The sequence below is a fragment of the Penicillium robsamsonii genome (assembly GCF_028829455.1).
Source record: "Penicillium robsamsonii strain IBT 29466 chromosome Unknown utg000005l_segment0_segment0, whole genome shotgun sequence".
NCBI classification, from domain to species: domain Eukaryota; kingdom Fungi; phylum Ascomycota; class Eurotiomycetes; order Eurotiales; family Aspergillaceae; genus Penicillium; species Penicillium robsamsonii.
In genome coordinates, this window is record NW_026643223.1 from 2806153 (window position 1) to 2823518 (window position 17366).

General features: G+C 50.1%; 7 protein-coding genes across 7 annotated transcripts; 5 read left to right on the forward strand and 2 right to left on the reverse strand.

Moving 5' to 3' along the window:
• Positions 1-203: 203 nt before the first annotated feature.
• On the forward strand, positions 204-1328 carry N7447_009109 (uncharacterized protein; the record flags this gene model as incomplete). Its single annotated transcript, XM_057233371.1, has 1 exon — positions 204-1328. The coding sequence occupies one exon, from the start codon at positions 204-206 to the stop codon at positions 1326-1328; it is 1125 nt and encodes a 374-aa protein (XP_057082913.1).
• Positions 1329-1687: 359 nt separating this feature from the next.
• Positions 1688-4455, reverse strand: lreA (uncharacterized protein; the record flags this gene model as incomplete). The annotated part of the gene is made up of 4 exons (XM_057233372.1): positions 1688-3138; positions 3188-3626; positions 3681-3775; positions 3855-4455. 4 exons carry the CDS (start codon positions 4453-4455, stop codon positions 1688-1690), a joined length of 2586 nt encoding a protein of 861 aa, XP_057082914.1.
• Positions 4456-5150: 695 nt separating this feature from the next.
• On the forward strand, positions 5151-6079 carry N7447_009111 (putative RAS small monomeric GTPase; the record flags this gene model as incomplete). The annotated part of the gene is made up of 4 exons (XM_057233373.1): positions 5151-5182; positions 5243-5259; positions 5311-5751; positions 5802-6079. The coding sequence occupies 4 exons, from the start codon at positions 5151-5153 to the stop codon at positions 6077-6079; spliced, it is 768 nt and encodes a 255-aa protein (XP_057082915.1).
• A 942-nt stretch (positions 6080-7021) lies between these two features.
• N7447_009112 (Zn(II)2Cys6 transcription factor domain-containing protein) lies at positions 7022-8040 on the forward strand (the record flags this gene model as incomplete). Its single annotated transcript, XM_057233374.1, has 3 exons — positions 7022-7129; positions 7190-7287; positions 7350-8040. The coding sequence occupies 3 exons, from the start codon at positions 7022-7024 to the stop codon at positions 8038-8040; spliced, it is 897 nt and encodes a 298-aa protein (XP_057082916.1).
• A 1182-nt stretch (positions 8041-9222) lies between these two features.
• Positions 9223-10304, forward strand: N7447_009113 (Glycoside hydrolase-type carbohydrate-binding subgroup; the record flags this gene model as incomplete). Its single annotated transcript, XM_057233375.1, has 2 exons — positions 9223-9719; positions 9806-10304. The coding sequence occupies 2 exons, from the start codon at positions 9223-9225 to the stop codon at positions 10302-10304; spliced, it is 996 nt and encodes a 331-aa protein (XP_057082917.1).
• A 654-nt stretch (positions 10305-10958) lies between these two features.
• On the forward strand, positions 10959-12024 carry N7447_009114 (nicotinate-nucleotide diphosphorylase (carboxylating); the record flags this gene model as incomplete). The annotated part of the gene is made up of 3 exons (XM_057233376.1): positions 10959-11114; positions 11178-11233; positions 11295-12024. The coding sequence occupies 3 exons, from the start codon at positions 10959-10961 to the stop codon at positions 12022-12024; spliced, it is 942 nt and encodes a 313-aa protein (XP_057082918.1).
• A 267-nt stretch (positions 12025-12291) lies between these two features.
• On the reverse strand, positions 12292-17005 carry N7447_009115 (putative anucleate primary sterigmata (ApsB); the record flags this gene model as incomplete). Its single annotated transcript, XM_057233377.1, has 2 exons — positions 12292-14961; positions 15017-17005. 2 exons carry the CDS (start codon positions 17003-17005, stop codon positions 12292-12294), a joined length of 4659 nt encoding a protein of 1552 aa, XP_057082919.1.
• Between the last annotated feature and the right edge of the window lie 361 nt (positions 17006-17366).

Below are 17366 nucleotides of genomic sequence, written 5' to 3' on the forward strand. Positions count from 1 at the left end.
TTTTGTTTTTTTCAGTCCACCTGAAACAATGAGAGATGCCATGATCAAACTCTTATCCCTCGGTACTATAGTAGTAGATGGTATTTTGATTCTCTTGGTCCCTGGGCATCAACTCGCATCTTGATATTTATGCCTAAGGTGTCAACAACTAATAACATGTGCAATAATCAACTTTGATTTCATCTTTTCTCACCACCTCAACAATGGCCGGCATAACTCGGGGCCAGCGAGTGCTCCATACGCAATTGCAGCCTTGGAACCACTCTCGTTTCTACTCGAAATTGCCCATTTGCGCGCAATCCCACCTCTTCTCAACCTCCGCCCCGAGCCACCAATCCCGCCGACCCTCCCCATCACCACCCCCTACAACAACCGTCTCAATTCCCTCCAAAACTGAAATAAATCCTCCAATCAGCACCCTCCCTGCCCTTCTCACAACTCCATCTCCCCTAAACCCCTCTGCAGGCGCAGCAGATAAACTAAAACGCTATGTCGAATTCGGCCGCGCATACCTGACCTTTTACAAAACGGGCCTGAAAAATGTCTACCACAACTATCGTGCCTCACTTCCTCTACGGAGAAAACTAGGCCTACCTGCCTACATCCCCATATCCCCGCCGCGGAGCACACACAACAACCGCAGCGCGTCATCAATAACACAAGAATTCAAGCTCGGCCGCGCGCAGTTCCAGCTCGTCCGCCGCTCAGCTCGCGATGGCCGCCGCATGATCCCCTTCACGCTGATCCTAATTGTCTGCGGCGAGTTCACACCTCTGGTCGTCCCAATTTTCGGCTCTGCCATTACACCCGCGACGTGTCGTGTGCCCTCGCAGGTGGAGAAGGAACGCGTTGCTGCTACGGCGCGCAAGCTTGCGGCGCTGGATGTGTTTGTGGCTCGGAATAAGGATCGGTCTGTGCATTTGCTCAAGGCGGGTAGTGAGAAGCAGTTGGCTCTTCTTGCTAGGTCTTTTGCTGACCCTGCCTGGGTCGCTGGTGCGAGCCCCGCTGATGTCTTGCGTGCCTGTGCTGTTTTTGGTCTGGTTAAACGTCATGATAAGACTGCGGGCGAGTCGCTTGCTGGTTTGATCTACCGGCCTCGGCTGGCGCGGTATGTCGAGTACCTGGCTATTGATGATGGGATGATTCGTGTTGGTAAAGGAGTTCCGGCTATGAGTGCTGCCGAGGTGCGGATTGCGGTTGAGGAACGTGGTGGTTTGGACGTCTCTTCTGGTACCCAAGACCGGAAACGGGTGGAGGGATTGGAGAGGCGCTGGTTGGAGCAGTGGTTGACTGTTCGTGGAAACAGTCACAAGTCCAAGAAGCTGTAGATTCTTTTTAAGCTAGACTAGAGGTCTCTCCTTGAACAGTAGATGTTTATTAGGGATCTTTTGTATTATATCCAACATTTCGACTCATAAAAGAGCTGTTTTTTTTGCTATTATTACTAGCCCGTAGAACCTACAGTCTTAGCCGGCATGTTCTTTTCTCTCTCTATATATTCAATTTACAAGGCTATGAAAACGAGACGTGTACGAAAGAAAAATCCAGGCGCTCAAATGTACCATATGTCAACTTCGACAGTCAAATGGAAGGGGTATCAAGAAACCTCCAAGCGGAGGAGATCAATTTCACCAAAAAAAAAAAAAAAAATTCAAGCCAGCAACCCACACAGTTGATATACTAACCATCAGTCAACGGTAGCAGAAGAGACCGCGGCCTGCGCCTGCGCCTGGCCACGGACTTGCTTCGCCCACCGCAGACCGCAGCTATTGCAAAGATCCCGGTTCCCACTCGGACCACGCCGCCACTCGGGGGTGTTCTTGGTGCTACACATGGCGCAAAACTTCTCGACTGCCATAGCGCTCTGCTTGCGCTTACGCTTCCTACGGCGAGCCAGCAGGCGTTGCAATTCATCGGCCAGAGTGCGGTTCTGCTTCTCTAGCTCGCGTAGCTCGATCTGCCAGCTTGATCCGCGGGTGGGATTGAGCTCTGTAAAGAAGGTATCTGGGTTACCATAGGGTGAAATGCTGCGGTTGCCAGTGGGCAGACCGTTGAGGCCGATGAGGGTTGATAGGTCTGGCATGCGTTGACCAAGGGCGCCGTACTGGCGGGACGGTGCGGGATCATCGACGGTGAGCGTTGCATTGCGTGCGGTGCCGGTAAGCGCACCGAGACTTTTGTCTTCGGTGGCTGAGATGGCGGTGGCGGATGGAGGGAAGGATCGAGCAAATCGGATCTGGGCGACGAGGAAGGTCGGTTTGATTCCCTTCTCTGCATCGCCGGCGTACAGTGTGGTATGTGCTAAAATGGCATGGCCTTTCTTATGCCACATCTGGTGTTTGAATGAGGATGGTTCATCCGTTTCTTTGCCGCTCGTAGTGGTGGCCATGCCAGCTCCTTGTCCATGACGGGCTGCCTCCAGGGCTTGCGTAATCGTAGCAATGCCACCAGTCTCGGGCTCCATGATCTCCTGTAGGCCTTTACCAATCAGATCGTCAGGCGAGCGACCGAGCACCGGTTTCACCTTGGTCGTAACGAACAGAATGACACCAGACAAAGAAATCTTGGCCCAGACATCATTCTCGGCCAGCGCCGTAGATGAGCCCAGGCGGGCAATCTGATCCAAGGTGTAGACGGGTCGTGGGCGGCCGGTCATGACAAGATGCCTCCGGCCCTGGGTCGGGCTGATGTGCCACGCGCCGTGACTCTCGAACCACATATATCCTCTGTGCTTTTGTCTGATACGATACACAACACTCATTGGAGCTGTTGTCGTGCTCGCCCGCAAGTCGCGGATTACAGGACCAATATCACTGGGATGGCAGATGGTGGATAGGGGTTTGCCGATCAGCTCAACCGGGTCGTACTCTAGAATCTTGTGGCAAGAGGGCGACAGATACAAGAATTCACCGTTGAATGAAAACACATGGATGACATCGTCGGTGTTCTCAACCAGGATGCGATCCAGGTAGTGGCGGTTGACATCATTGCCAGCCGCACCCATGGCGTTGAGAATGGTAGTCACTTCGTCATGGCCATATCGTAACCCGAGGTCTGGTCGTGAGGAGTATAAATCTGGTGGTGGGACTATATACTGTGGCAGCTGATCGCGCCGATAGTTAATGTTATAATTACCATCTGTGCAATGTTAGTCGACACTCGCCACGAAGAATGCAGTAAAACATACCAGGATTTCTTCCCCTCACCGCATCGGGCTTTTCAACCAGATCGACCTGGAACCCGACGTAGTACCGACACACATCCGAATCCCACTGGATGGGGATCATCGTGATGAGGTTCATGAAGGGTTGTCCACCCTTGCGGTAATTGATTATACTGGCCTGGATCTCACTGCGATCGTCGATGGTTGACCGGAGCCGATAGACAGTCTGTCCATCCACAAAGGTGCGTTTGGCGCCGGCGTTGATCTTCCCGTCGGGCGCTTGGAGGAATCGACAGTTCCGGCCAACGATTTCATCTTTAGTATACCCAGTCAATCGTTCAAAGGCCTCTGATACATAGACGATTGGATGATCCTCGGCCAAGATATCACACATCACAAAGGCGCATGAGAGATCAACCGCACCAATGTTAATTTTAGGGTTGGGCCGCATAGCCACACGGCCCTGAATAAGGTTAGTATCTCGTCGGAGACTCTCCATATGCGGTAAAAGACATACCAACGCCCCCAGCACGTCAAAGCCAGTCGTCGAATAGATGCCGGTATGTTCAGTTTTGCCAATCTCGGGCTTTTCGAGCCCCGGCGAGATATCCTCTGGATTTTGCGCGTTCCCGCGTCAGTTATACCATGGGCCAGAGCCAGTGGGGGAGTGCCAGGCACGGGCACAACTCACTTTTGGCAGTCACGGGCTTCTTGGGCTGAATAGGCACCGGTTGCGATACACGGTACGGCTGGGCAGGCAGGCGGCGCTCCGGAGGTTGTTGCTGAGCCCGCTGTACCTGCACCTGCGGGTGCAAGTGTGACCAGTCGCTGGTGCGATCTGAAAAGTCGGAATCCTCGAAATTGGCTGTCGAGTCTGTGCTATCGTATAGTTCCTTGCGGGCTGGCGGGGCGAGCTGCTGAGAATAACGGGGTACAGTCATGGAGGGGAAGGACGGGTATGTAGGTTGAATCTGCGAATGATCGATATGCGGAGGCATCCCTATGGTGGTAGCCAGGTATGTGGTTGGGATATCGTAGGCATAGGCATCGGTGGCGTCCATATTCAATGGCATTGAGATCCCCGAGCTCGGAATCCCATATGTGGGAATGACATTAGTCCGTTCCAGATCCGAAGGCTGTGATCGTGCAAAGTTCTGGAGAGGCAGATCTGCATCCTGGGGTAGCATTGCGCCGAAGGCATAATTGCCATTGGAAAAGGCGGGCAGATATGACGGGTTGGAGGGTTGTGAGGGACCCTGTTCATCATCGAATTCCAAGGTGAAGTGGTCCATATTGATTAAAATATCACCAGATAGAGTTCCATCGCGGGATGACCTAGGCAGAGAGAATTTCGGTCAAAATAGAGTGGATGTAAGAGTCAATGTGTTAGAAGAGAAATAGAGAAGAGTTGATCTCTCCAAAGTACAAAATGTGTATGTGGAGAAGTACTCCGTTCTCGCCACTCTTCAGGAGAGTTGACATTCCCCCATGTTTGGTCTGGTTTGTATCTACTCTATACATTCTATTATCTTCTATTCGAATTGTATATCTTGTATATAGTGTATACATTTTATTTATTTCATGATAGTATAGTAATGTTAGAAATGTCCCGTGTTAAACTCAATGCCCCATGAGATATATCACAATGATAATTATAGGACGTTATCAATAATAATATACCTAACTAGGTATTAAGAGAGAGAGAGAGAGAGAGAGATAGTAATAATCATGGAGTATACGAGTATAGAGTAGGCTATATTGATCAAACCCCCTATATATCTTTAGATTAATCTCCCCTCTGTCTCCCTCTTCCCTCTCCAAATGTCCGGCCATGGACAAGATCTCAATCACCATCTGTGGAGATGGTGGATGCGGTATGTTACTTTTATTATCTCCTGGGAATCTCCTACCTCCGTGATTCGGTGCCACATTCTCGGATTTCACGCGATCGGGATCTGATCGGGACTCAGGCAAATCCTCCATCACCATGCGGCTGGTCCGTAGTCAATGGGTTCACGAGTGAGATCCTTTTCCCCCTTGAACCTTGGATAATTACGCTCATCTCTCATTTTTCTTTAGATATGATCCAACTATCGGTAATTTGCGCGCCTATTTCCAATGCCATTCTCAATTCTAATCGGGCCTAGAGGATTCCTATACCGTCACCCGCAACGTTGACGGCCAGCCCTACGTCCTTTCCATTACCGATACTGCTGGTCAGGAGGAGTACCGTGGGTTATGGACTGCCTCGACCCTGAACTCGGACGCCTTCCTCCTGGTTTACGATATTACCAAGCCCTCGAGTCTGGAAACGCTGGATCATTTCATGGACATGATCCATCTGGAGGCGGAACAACGTGTCGAAGATAACCAGCGACTGCGCGAATTGGGAAAGAAGACTGGAGGTGTAGTGGATGTAGGCCAACTGGGTCTGCCACCAGTTAAGATTGTCGCGGGCAACAAATGCGATCTCAAGGATGATCGCGTGGTGACATCCCGCGACGGACTCGTGTATGCGCGCAAACACGGCTGCGGGTTTATGGAGACCAGTGCTCGTGAGACGGTCAACATTGAGGAGACCTTTGCCCGTATGACGTTTTGTCCGTCCGCAAAGAGAGTAGAGCTAATGACTGGATAGATTTAGTCCGTCGCGTTGTCGAAGCCCGACTCCAAAACCAACGGGGTGCGCTTCCTCCCCAGTGCGAACCATTGCATACCCTACCAGCCACTGCAGACGCAATTGCAGACCCTTCCCGTCGAAGTCGCGCATGGGAGTTTATCAAACGGAAGACAACGGAACCAAACGGCCAACAAGGTCAGGAACAGAGTGAAATTCAGCACGGAACCGAAAAGCAGGAACCAGGTCACAAGTGCTATCAAGGGTGTTGCGTCTGTCAGCTCTGGTGTTTTCACTGAGATTGTACATTGTAGATTGTTCTATATCGTCATATTTTTTTGGGGCATAGTCGGGGAACATCTAAAAAAAAAAAAGAGTCGGAATGTGTGTCCGCACGAAGTCATACCCGGGAGCCGATCGAGTTCCCATGGGTTGGATATTGGATATAGGTGCGTCGCATATTTCCAAATGCAGTAAGTATTGAGCTAAGCTTTTGAGGAAATAGGAAGAGAAGAGAAAGATATTCCAGAGTGGTCTAGCCCATTTAAAAAGTCGTCTGAAAATATGAAAAGGGCCATAGTTCCTTATTGGGGAATGGTCACGTCATGGATTTTGGAGGTCATGAATCACCTAATAATGTAAGATATTTGTAACGGATTACATTCTCGGGAGTATATGATCATGACGGGTGCAATTCGGCATGGGCCGAATTCTTTTTTATACTAGGGTTATGCTGCCAAGATAATTCATTATATTCCATTATTCTGATACCTTATATGTATAATATCCTATAGGATATCCTGAGATGCTAAAAAAAATCCAATATCATAGGCGGAATTGTAGTCCACTCAAGTTTAAAGTCTCCGAGCTCCGTCAGCAGATGCCGATTGATCCTGTAATTTTGGTCCGTATTTGCAGTGTCCTGTAATTTATGATCTTCGATCCGATAGACGTCCATGACTTCTATAAAATAAAATAAAAAAATATCCCAAATCAGACAAATCCCCCCCCTCTTTTTTTTTGGGAATATAATATGGCACATCTGCCCATGACGGAGTGACCTCTCTAATCTTTCAATTTTTAGTCCCAAGGGTTTACTGCATCCGTCTACTTTATCTCAAATTACCTGTTAATGATTACCATTATATCATTGACCTTTGACGTCGTTCCCGAAGTATAGGTTCAAATTCCCCTCTTCTCTCTCTCTTCTCTCTCTCTTCTTTCATACCTTGGACTTCACAATGGCAGCTCGCCAATCAACACCAACTTCGGAACACTCGCATTCGGATAGCAATGTCCGTAAAAGAGTATGCAAAGCATGTGATCGGTGTCGTTTGAAGAAATCCAAGGTATGTAAACCCCCAAGGCCTTCCCCCCCCCCAAAAAAAACAGACACTGACCCCGAACAGTGTGACGGGTCCAGCCCTTGTTCCCGTTGTCGGGCAGATAATGCCATCTGTGTCTTTGGAGAGCGTAAAAAGGCGCATGATAAAGTATACCCGAAGGGGTAAGCTACAGGGCTATATTCAAACCCTAAAAAGAAGATACTAACTATATATTCGTATATAGATACGTTGAGATGCTGGAACAGCAACAATCCTGGTTGGTCCATGGCCTGCAGGAACTATACCGACGCGACATCGAAGGCGAAGGCTGGCCTGGGGACCGGTTGAAGCTCGAACCCAACGGTCATCCACTCACCCACGACCTGCTCATGCGGCTTGGCGCCCTCGATGGCTCCAAGGGCGAGCGCTTCGAAGAGAACCCCGAAGCCTTACAGCAGGATCTCTGGCACACCAACGCCGGCATGCAACGCCAGGAATCCTCCGACGGTGGCTCCGATAGCCCCCAGTCCCCCGCCCCCCGCTCGCGCTTCTCGTCCGATGCGTTCTCCCAGCACATGCCGCCTACGCCCCCAACGTATAGTCCCACGACACGTGCGCCTATCAAGACCGAGCCTCAGATGCCCAACACCCCGCAATTCGCCCAACCCATGTCTATGCAAGGTGTGGTCAACCCCCTGGCGCTGCAGGGTCCACAACAGTGGCCTAGTAACGGGTTCAATCCTTTCGATGAGATGGATTTGATGTCTACGGATTACTCCACTATGCCCTTTGACGACCAACAGCTGTCACCAATGTTCAATCGCCAGGTACCCATGAATTGCCTGTCTCAAGGGTCCTATCTTGATTCCAAGAACGATTATGAGGATTTCAACCAGTTCCTCAATCCGAATCCTACGGAGATCACCTCGATTTGAGCCTTCGTTCTAGGGACTTTTAACGCCGTATGACGTGATACATGTATACTATATACATGTGTTTTCTTTTTCTCTTTGGGGCTATTTTCCCCCACCAGATCTCGCAATTGGGATAATTACCGCTGTACAGTAAACCGGGTTTCGGGGGTTCGGGGGTTCGGGGATTTGGAGTATTGGTTTTTATGGGTTTCTACAAGGAGTTTCATGTCTAATTTACAATTGAAAGTTACATTCTAGAAGATCCAAAAGATCCAAGAGATCAACGGAATAAAATGCCGTGATCCACCTTGACTAACACGGGAATAATTCGGGAATATTTTTTTTTTTTTTTTTTTTGATTATTGAACTGTTTTTTTTCTGATTATTGATGAACTGACTCAGCGGCTTACTTTTGATCTCCACTTGAGCCATTTTTGCTTATGTGAGACCTTGCTTTATAAGTCGCCGAAATCCCGATTTTCCCTTTATGGGTCAAATGCTCCGATGTGAAAATATTATATTCGAAATGTTTACTGTATATTGATAGCCAAGTGTCGTATAAACACAGCCCCATGCTTTGGGGCCATATAAGAAAATGCCTGCCTATAATGCCAATCCAATGCCAATCCAATGCCAATGTACGGAGTACGGAATACCTGCCCATTATTAATGGACACTTGGCATGTCTCCTTTTTCTTTTTTGCTTTTTTCATATGGGCCGACACGAGTCCGGGGTATAGAGTCCTTCGGACGCCGGACCTCGTTCCCTCCGACCGGATGCTGGCTGATCCTAACGCCGACGTGCTATGTCCGCTTGATGCGTTATATTGTGTAAAGTACTTGAGAGAATACCATTTGATACATACCTTTTTTTTTTTTTTTTTTTACCTTTTGATATAGTTTTGAACTGAGGGATTGATATGGATTAAGTCACGAGTTGAGGTTTACCCTAATCCAACCGGTTAATCTAAAGCTCTCTCTTTTAGCCTAATCACCTTCAAAATCAGGACCCTCTCTCAAGGCTATACACCTCTTAACGCCTTGAATCTCATTTATGCTAAACAAAAAAATAATTGAAAGGTGTCATATTCGGTGATTCATCCCGTAGATTGCGGGGTTGCAAACGTCATGTCGACCTTAAAAAAAGAGTGAACTTTCCTTCCTCCATCTACCTTAGAAACCCCCCTCCCCTCAAAGCCTATCATGCCCGCCCCCGAACTAGCTGCATTCACCTTCCTGCCTTTGGGCGCCATTATCCAAGAGTTCCGTGTCGGCGGCAAGAATATCGTGTTGGGTTTCCCCACGCAAGAGGATTATGTCAAGCACAACTCCCCGCATTACGGTGCCACCATCGGTCGCGTTGCAAATCGCATCAAGGATGGTCTGATTCAGGATCTGAATGGACAGAAGATTCAACTGACCCAGAACAATGGCCCTAATGCCCTGCATGGTGGTGAGAAGGGCTGGGGTAAGCGTATCTTTGACGGTCCACACACCGTCCACCGCAATGGTCACGATGCCTTGCTGTTCAAGTACCTCTGCAGAGATGGTGAGGAGGGGTATCCCGGTACCGTCGAGGTGCGCGTGTGGTACACCGCCAGCAAGGAGGATGACGCCAAGACCGTGCTGACGGCTGAGTACGAGGTCGAATTCATTGGCAATGAATGCGAGGAGACTGTCGTCAACCTCACCAACCACAGGTAAAAGATCCTAAGCCCCTTCAAAGTTGATGACGACATTCTCAAAATTAGAGCTATTCCCCGCTGACCCCCCACCTCTCCCACAGCTACTTCAACATCGGCGATGGCCCCGATATTTCGGGCACCACTGCCCAGCTTGCTACAGGCGATTATCTCCCTCTCGATAGCACGGGTATCCCCTCAGGTGGGATCGCCAAGTTCCCACGCGACGTGACAACCCCGTTCACGCTCACCGCAACGGGCGCACACATCGACGACGTCTTTGTGTTGGAGACCGATCCCAGCAAGATTCCACTGGACACTCGTGGCTTGCCTCTGCGCCGCTTGGCGCAGTTTAGCAATGCAAGCACGGGCCTGCATCTCGAGGTGCACAGCACCGAGCCTGCATTCCAGTTCTATACTGGCAAGTACGTTGATGTGCCGTCGATCAATGGTGCGCCGGCGCACCATGAGGGAGCTGGATTCTGTGTGGAACCTAGCCGGTTCGTGAATGCAATTAACGAGCCTGAATGGCGGTCCATGGTCCTACTGAAGAAGGGTGAGATCTTTGGTTGCAAGAATGTTTACAAGGCCTGGAAGGATTGAATATCAAATATCAAGAGTATACATAAGTGTACCTGAGAGGTGTTTTTTTTTTTTTTTACAGTGGAGACGCTCTGTATATTTGATTTATCTCCGGGTGAGCCTCGGCATTGCCGCCGGTATAAACATACAATAAAAAAAATTGCCGAAACCAAGTCTCCGTAAAATGTTCCGGATCCTCGGCCCGTGTTTCTCGGGATTCTTTTCTGTTTTATACATGTGAATCTCTTATACTTCGAAAGCAGTTCCCCTTGACCCACTCCCTTCGAGAACGATCTTCTGTTGTGACGATCTTAGTGTGCCGTATTCCCGTTATTTTATCTACCCACTTACTCGAGTTACAGATATATGATTTAGGCTTTGCTTATACTATTGTATCTTGGTGTGATAGTTGTTTAATCTCAAGAACCGGGCCATACTATTATATATGGCTTCTGAAAAACGAGGTAACTAGTTAACTACCCATTTTATATGACGTAATCCTAATAAGATACGATAACTAGTTAGTTAATGTAACTATATGCGTGTATAATCCCACGTGACCTCCGGCCACAATCGGAAAGGTACCGGGCCAACCCGAGCCTCTTCACCCCCGCGCGGGGAACTTTGAACTCGCAGATCAACACCAACTTGAATTCATTTGTTTCTCGACTCACAATGGCCTCGACCCACGGAGATCTGCGCCATCTACTACCCGGCAACTACAAGCGCTTCATAACATCCTGGCTGGAAGAGGACTGCCCTAGCCTGGACTATGGCGGCTTTGTCGTTGGCGAGTCAGAGGGCGAGGCCCGACTACTAGGAAAGAGCAAGGTAAAGCGATCTGAGCCTCTAGGGAATTCCTATCCGGAAAGAACAGTAACTGATCAATCCAAGGGCATCGTCGCAGGTGTACCATTCTTTGACGAGGTCTTCTCGCAACTAGGCTGCACGTAAGCCACTCCATCTACTCCCACCCCCCAAATACAATCCCTACCTCTCTAACCTATCCAGAATCGAATGGCACATCAAAGAAGGCGAAGCAATCAACCCAATCCAACACTGCGCAACCGTCCGCGGCCCCATCCGCAAGATCCTACTCGGTGAGCGCGTAGCGCTAAACATCCTCGCCCGTTGCTCAGGAATCGCCAGCAAGAGCGCCTCCATGCTCGCTGCGTTGCGTGCGCAGGGATGGAACGGTATACTGGCCGGTACAAGGAAAACAACGCCTGGATTCCGGCTGGTTGAGAAATACGGGATGCTCGCTGGTGGCGCCGACCCGCATCGCCATGATTTGAGCTCAATGACCATGCTAAAGGATAACCACGTTTGGGCTTGTGCCAACAACCGGGCTGCGGCAGATGGCGGCGTTGCGGACCCGTCGTCGATTGAGTCTATTGCGGCGGCCATCCCGCGCGCTGTGCAGGCGGCCAAGGCTACTGGCGGGTTTTCGACCAAGGTTGAGGTCGAGTGTCGGAGTGTGGAGGAGGCTAATGCGGCGATTGGGGCTGGGGCTGATATTATTATGTTGGATAACTTTACACCCGAGGGAGTGCGCGAGGCTGCGGCGCAACTGAAGCGCGAATGGGCTTCGAAGAAGGCTTTTTTAATTGAGGTGAGTGGTGGGTTGACGGAAGAGAATGCGCCGGCGTATGTCTGTGTCGATATCGATATCTTGTCTACCAGCTCGATCCATCAGGGTACAGGGATAGTGGATTTCTCGCTCAAGGTATCGTTGCGGTAGATATTGTATCATACAAAGGTTGGATTCGTCTCGATAAAACATATGGACGTGTATAAAGTACAACGGAACAAAAAGAAAAAGAAGATGCACAAAAAAACCTGACAATCCCTCAAACAAGATATTGTAACCCCGAATAAAATTAAATCGAACGCCTTTCCTCGTCTTATGACCTTCGTGAATGATCATTACAAGCATATGCGATAAGTGTATGGAAGCGAAACAAACAGACGGTGGGTATATATAGTATAGGAGAAAACCGCAGAAAAATCAAACTTCGATGTCGACGGTGATGCCCTCCCCTTCACTGGAGCTGGGGGCCTCATCTGAGACAGGAGGGCGATTCCGACTGCCATCTGTAATGGTCCCTGAAGGTCCGCGCCGTGTACGTTCCCGGCTAAGCTGATCTCGAAGTTTCTGGTTCTCAGCATCGCGCTCCTCAAGTCGCTTGCGAGCGCCACTGCGGTCCAGGAGGCGACCCTCACGCTCAGATTTGAGTCGCCTCTCTAGCTCATGCAGCCTGTGAATCCATTTCTCGTCGCCACCATCCCAGCCACTGTGCGAGCTGCGCGTGCGCGGTATCATCGTTCCAGCATTGTTGTTGGTCAAGGTGCTGCTGGAAGAGTGAGAGGGTTGTGGAAGTCCCGTACCACCGCGAGCGATGCCTTTCTCGGGGCGAGGTCTTTCAGTGCCACTCGTGGAGCTAGAACGCCCCAAGGATCGTTCCGACTCTGCCGTTGACACCAAAGAAGGGGACCGGGGTCCTGATGTCATGACTGCAGCCGCAGCTGCAGACGCTGGACCCTGTCCTCGCGAGTTGGATTGAAGCAGATTGAGTTCAGCCTTCAGCAGACGATTCTCGCCACGCAATTTAGATATCTCCGGCGTAGAGCTCGACTGTCCGCGGCCAGATCGCATACTTTTCAAAGCCTCTTCGAGACGCTCGAGCTTCTTGATCCTTCCGTTATATGACAGCTCAAGCGTATGATAACGCTTGGTCAACTCGTGGTCGATGCTCTTGATGCGAGTCTTGAAACTCGCCATCACGGTCTCCACGGTCTTCATTGCAAGCAGAAGGTTACGGCTGAAGCCCGGCCAGAACAAAATATTACCAATGACCTCCTGGCTCGGGAGATTTCCATTGATAAGACTGTTGGAGTGCGCCCAGTCCGGCCCGCAAAGCCCAGATATTCTCTTCCAAATGTTCAGGAACATGGTGTTCCTCTCGCTAAGCTGGTCCTTGAATTGCTGTTCTAGCGATGCGTATCTTTTGCGGTCCTCGGTCCGCGCTTTTTCCAGATCTGTGATACGGGAATTGCTTTGTGTAATGGTGCGGGATGCCTGCTGATGAGATTTGAGTGACGACTCAAACGACTGCTTGTCGGCTCGACGCGCGTGTCGTTCGCGATCCAAGAGTTCCGAGAGTTTGCGTGACTCAAGCCCATGACTCTCGAGCAGAGCGTCACGGTTTCGAAGTAGAGATTCTTTCTCGTCTAGCTGCGAGCGGATGCTCTCCAATTCAAGGGCGGTCGACTCGAGTTCCTTTTGCAGCTTCATGATATTGGTGATCAAGCTAGAACGACTGCCGCTGAGATCACCTAGAGTTTCTCTCAAATTGTTTTCGAGGTCCATCAACCGTTCTCGCCAGGTGGAGGTTTCAATCTCCTGTGCTGAAAGGCTCTTTTTCAGACGTCGAACCTCCTCCTTGGAAGCTGAAGCTTCGCGGTTCAATTCATTCATGATACGCTGGACATCTTGCTTCTCCTTGCTTCCAACCACTTCTCGCTGGTGACGTTCATCTGCCAGTCGCTGCTCGAGTTCTCTAGTCTTCTCTTTTTCACTGACTAAACTCATGTGGTAGTTCTTGAGATCCGACTCGAGGTCTCCGATACGGATCTTATCACCGTCTTGCTCTTCGCGGAGGAAAGCGATTTCATTCTGGCTCGACTCAATCTGCACCGTCAGCCGCTGCACCTTGGTGTTGGCCTCAAATAGGCTCTTCTCCATAGACTCCATCTCACGATTCGTCTCATCAAGCTCTTGCTGCACAGACTTGTATGCGCTCAAGTTGTTCTGCGCATCTTCCTCGAGACGAATAATGCCTTCGCTGGCAGACCGCATCTCAGCCTGCAAAGCCCTGAGGTTTTCGTCCTGGTTTCTCAGGTCCTCATTCATGCGCTGACACTCAGCAATCTTCTGGTCGAGTTCATCTCCAAGTGTATCCAACTCTTCCTGCGCCTCGGCTCGCAGGTCCTGGAAAGCGGCATCTCGTTCATTTGCCATATGCACGGCTTGGTCTCGTTCTTGCTGTAGGTTTTGCATCTCTTCTTCGGCTTGGTCAACATCAGCCTGGTATGCTTTATCAAGAGCCTCTAGTTCTCCAATATAGTCCTCAAGTTCGGCTCGGATGGCTTGGTTCTCAAGCTTGAGGGTCGACACCAGGTCCCGAAGTTGTCCATTCCGGGCTTCGAGTTCATCGCGGTCCATGTCACTGCGTGACATACCCGTTCCGTCGCTAGCCTGAGACGATGGTCGAGCATGAATGCGTGAGGCGGAACGGTCGAAGATGCTATCTCCCGCTATGGATCGGCCAACATTACGACGCTCTCCGAGCTTCAACTCTTCAATCTCCTGATAAAGACGTTCCTTTTCTCGGTTGCGAGATGTGAGCATTGAAGTCTGGGCACTAACTTCTTTTCTTAGTTCTGCGTTCTCTTGTTTAAGGAGCCCCAGCTCTACAACAAGCGTGCTGTTGGGAACAGTGGGAACTCGGTTTCCATCTCTGTCAGACATGTGCGAAAGAGAGTCGTATTGGCCTGGCCTGGTGACGGAATACATTTCACTCCGCAAACGAATCGACTCATCCCGAAGTCTTCGATTTTCTTCCTCGGCTTGCTCTCGCGCTGAGGTTTCTGCGTCAAGCATATCCTTCCACATCTCCTGCATATATAATTAGCTTGGTTGGATATGATTTGATTGTGTTCGTCTGGCTTACTCGTTCTTCTCTCGCGCCTGCGTCGGACTCCCCCGCACGATTATCGCTGAGTGACTTGATCATCTCGGCCAACCGTCGCTTCTCACTTTCCCGTGCAATGGTTTCCGACCTCATACGCTCGACTTCGAGCTCATAGGTCTCAATTCGTTCGCGTAGGAAGACGATCTCTTCATCTTGGGCCGAGTCACGATCACCGTCCTCTGATCCTTCGGGGTCATGATTGACCATAGAATCCTTGTCCGATTGGTGGTCTTTCACTTGCTTTTCCAAGTCCCGAATCTTGCGTCTTAGGCTTTGATTGTCCTTCGAGAGTTTGACCTTATCTGATTTGAGCTCAACATTCTCCGATATCATCTCCTTGATACCTTCCTCGGATCGCTTGTTCAGCGCCTCATTAAGAAAGTGGATTCGCATTTTCAGGTCAAAGTTCTCCTTCGCCAAGCGATCAATGGTGCTGCTCTGTTCCTTGAGGGTCAAGTTCCGGCCACTCTTCGCAAAGGCAGGGGTCGAGGCCCCCAGACGCTTATCCGGGGACGCTTGGAAGTCTTCCCGGAACCGTTGTGCAAACGTGGTAGGAATTTGAATGCCTTTAACTTGCTCGGCAATTGCTGTATCAGTAGGGACATTGCTGTCTTGTGGCTTTGCCTTTGGTGTCACCGGTGTTGAGGTGTCTTCGTGGTCAGCAGGACCGCCACGAGAATGTGGTGAGCCTTCTTCCGCCAGTGTATGTAGGCCGCCGTCTGTTGGACCAGGCATACTCCTTTTGTCGAGTGGGTTTTCTTCGCTATACCCGGAGATCCCAGATGCCATGCTGCCGAGACTGGTTGTCCTGGCTATCTGCGCACGACTTCCAGCGTGCAGACTTCCATAATTGTCAGATGTCGCGCCTCCTGTTTGAATGGCATAGTCGGCGCCCAGTGTGGCATCGCTGTTGGTTGTTTCGGTGTTGTTGCTTGCGACCGAGGAGTGTGAGAGACGATGGGCTGATTGCCGGCTAGTCAGGTACTTGGGTCGGCTAGCTCTACGACTGCCAGTAGCACTGCCACTCTGATCACTAAATAGGTGCGACGCACCGGGCGATAGGCTGCGGGAGGTGTCTCGAAGCTTCGAGGGAGTGAGTTGTGATTCGTTCTCGGCCATAGAATATTCAGATCGGAAGGGGCGCTCATCCTGGGGGAGCTGGCTGGTCTCCCTCACATTTTCAGACAATGTAGATTGATTTCGGCGCAGCGCTGCAGCTGCTGTAGGTGATGAGGAGAGGGAGTTAAGCAATGAATTGTCCGCATGTTGTTCTGTAGGGCCAGGTGCTGAGTCCAAATTTATATTCCGCCGGTCCTCCTCGCTGTGTTCCTCGTCCTCCATCGGGTTTGTCTCGGCTGGTTCTATGAATGAGAGCTGTGAGGAGTCTTGCGTTGTGTCTACAGCATCATTCTTTGGAACCCCAACTAGGTACGTATCATCCGCGCCAGCAGTAGGACCTGTCGCAGCCACGTCAATTGTCGAGGGTTCCGGCAGAAAGCTCGACTCAATGTCCATCAATTTGCGGCGCATTTCATGCTCTTCGATTAGGGTTTGGTTATTGCCGCGCTCGTGGTCGCCATTTTCGCTCGATGGATGGAACAAACTGCTCTCATCGCGGTCGACTGAGGAAGGAATAAAGCTGTGATCATCAAGATCTAGTTGCGTCGATGTCATGGTAAATTCAGGGTCTTCATGGTCTTCGTGGTCTTGCTCTTCATGATCCGGCTCTGAAGGTGTTGTTTGCGCGTATTCAGATTGAGACTGTGTTACCGAGTTCGGGGGGAGACCCCCCGGTGCGTCCTCTGCCATGAAGTATTCTGAGCTGAGATCATTCAACGTCTGATCTGGCGTCTGGAATGCCGACACAGAGGGGGTGCGCACTGTTGTTACGGGGGAGATGACGCCCAGTGTTTGGGTATCCACTCCCTGCATCTCGCTACCCGCTGCGATCGGCGAATGAGCGCTCATTTGTATTTGATTTGATGTATCAAAAGTTGAGAAGTACGTATGTAGGGAGAGATGAAGTTATTGTATTGACATCAAGAAGTACAAAATGAAGGTCTAAACTGTTCAAGCATATTTGAAAGTCATCTGGCAAGAGCAATTGGCATAGATGCGTGATGCGATACAACACTATGGACACGACCAGGCACAATCATGTAGCAGTATTGCCACGCGATATCTATACTAAATAGATTAATGCCACACATATGATTATCACTAAACTATATAGTTTACACGTACACAAGGAAACAATAGGAGAAATATACAAATCGATGATATTCATATGTAAAAACGACAATCATGGTATCCATAGCATCACATCACC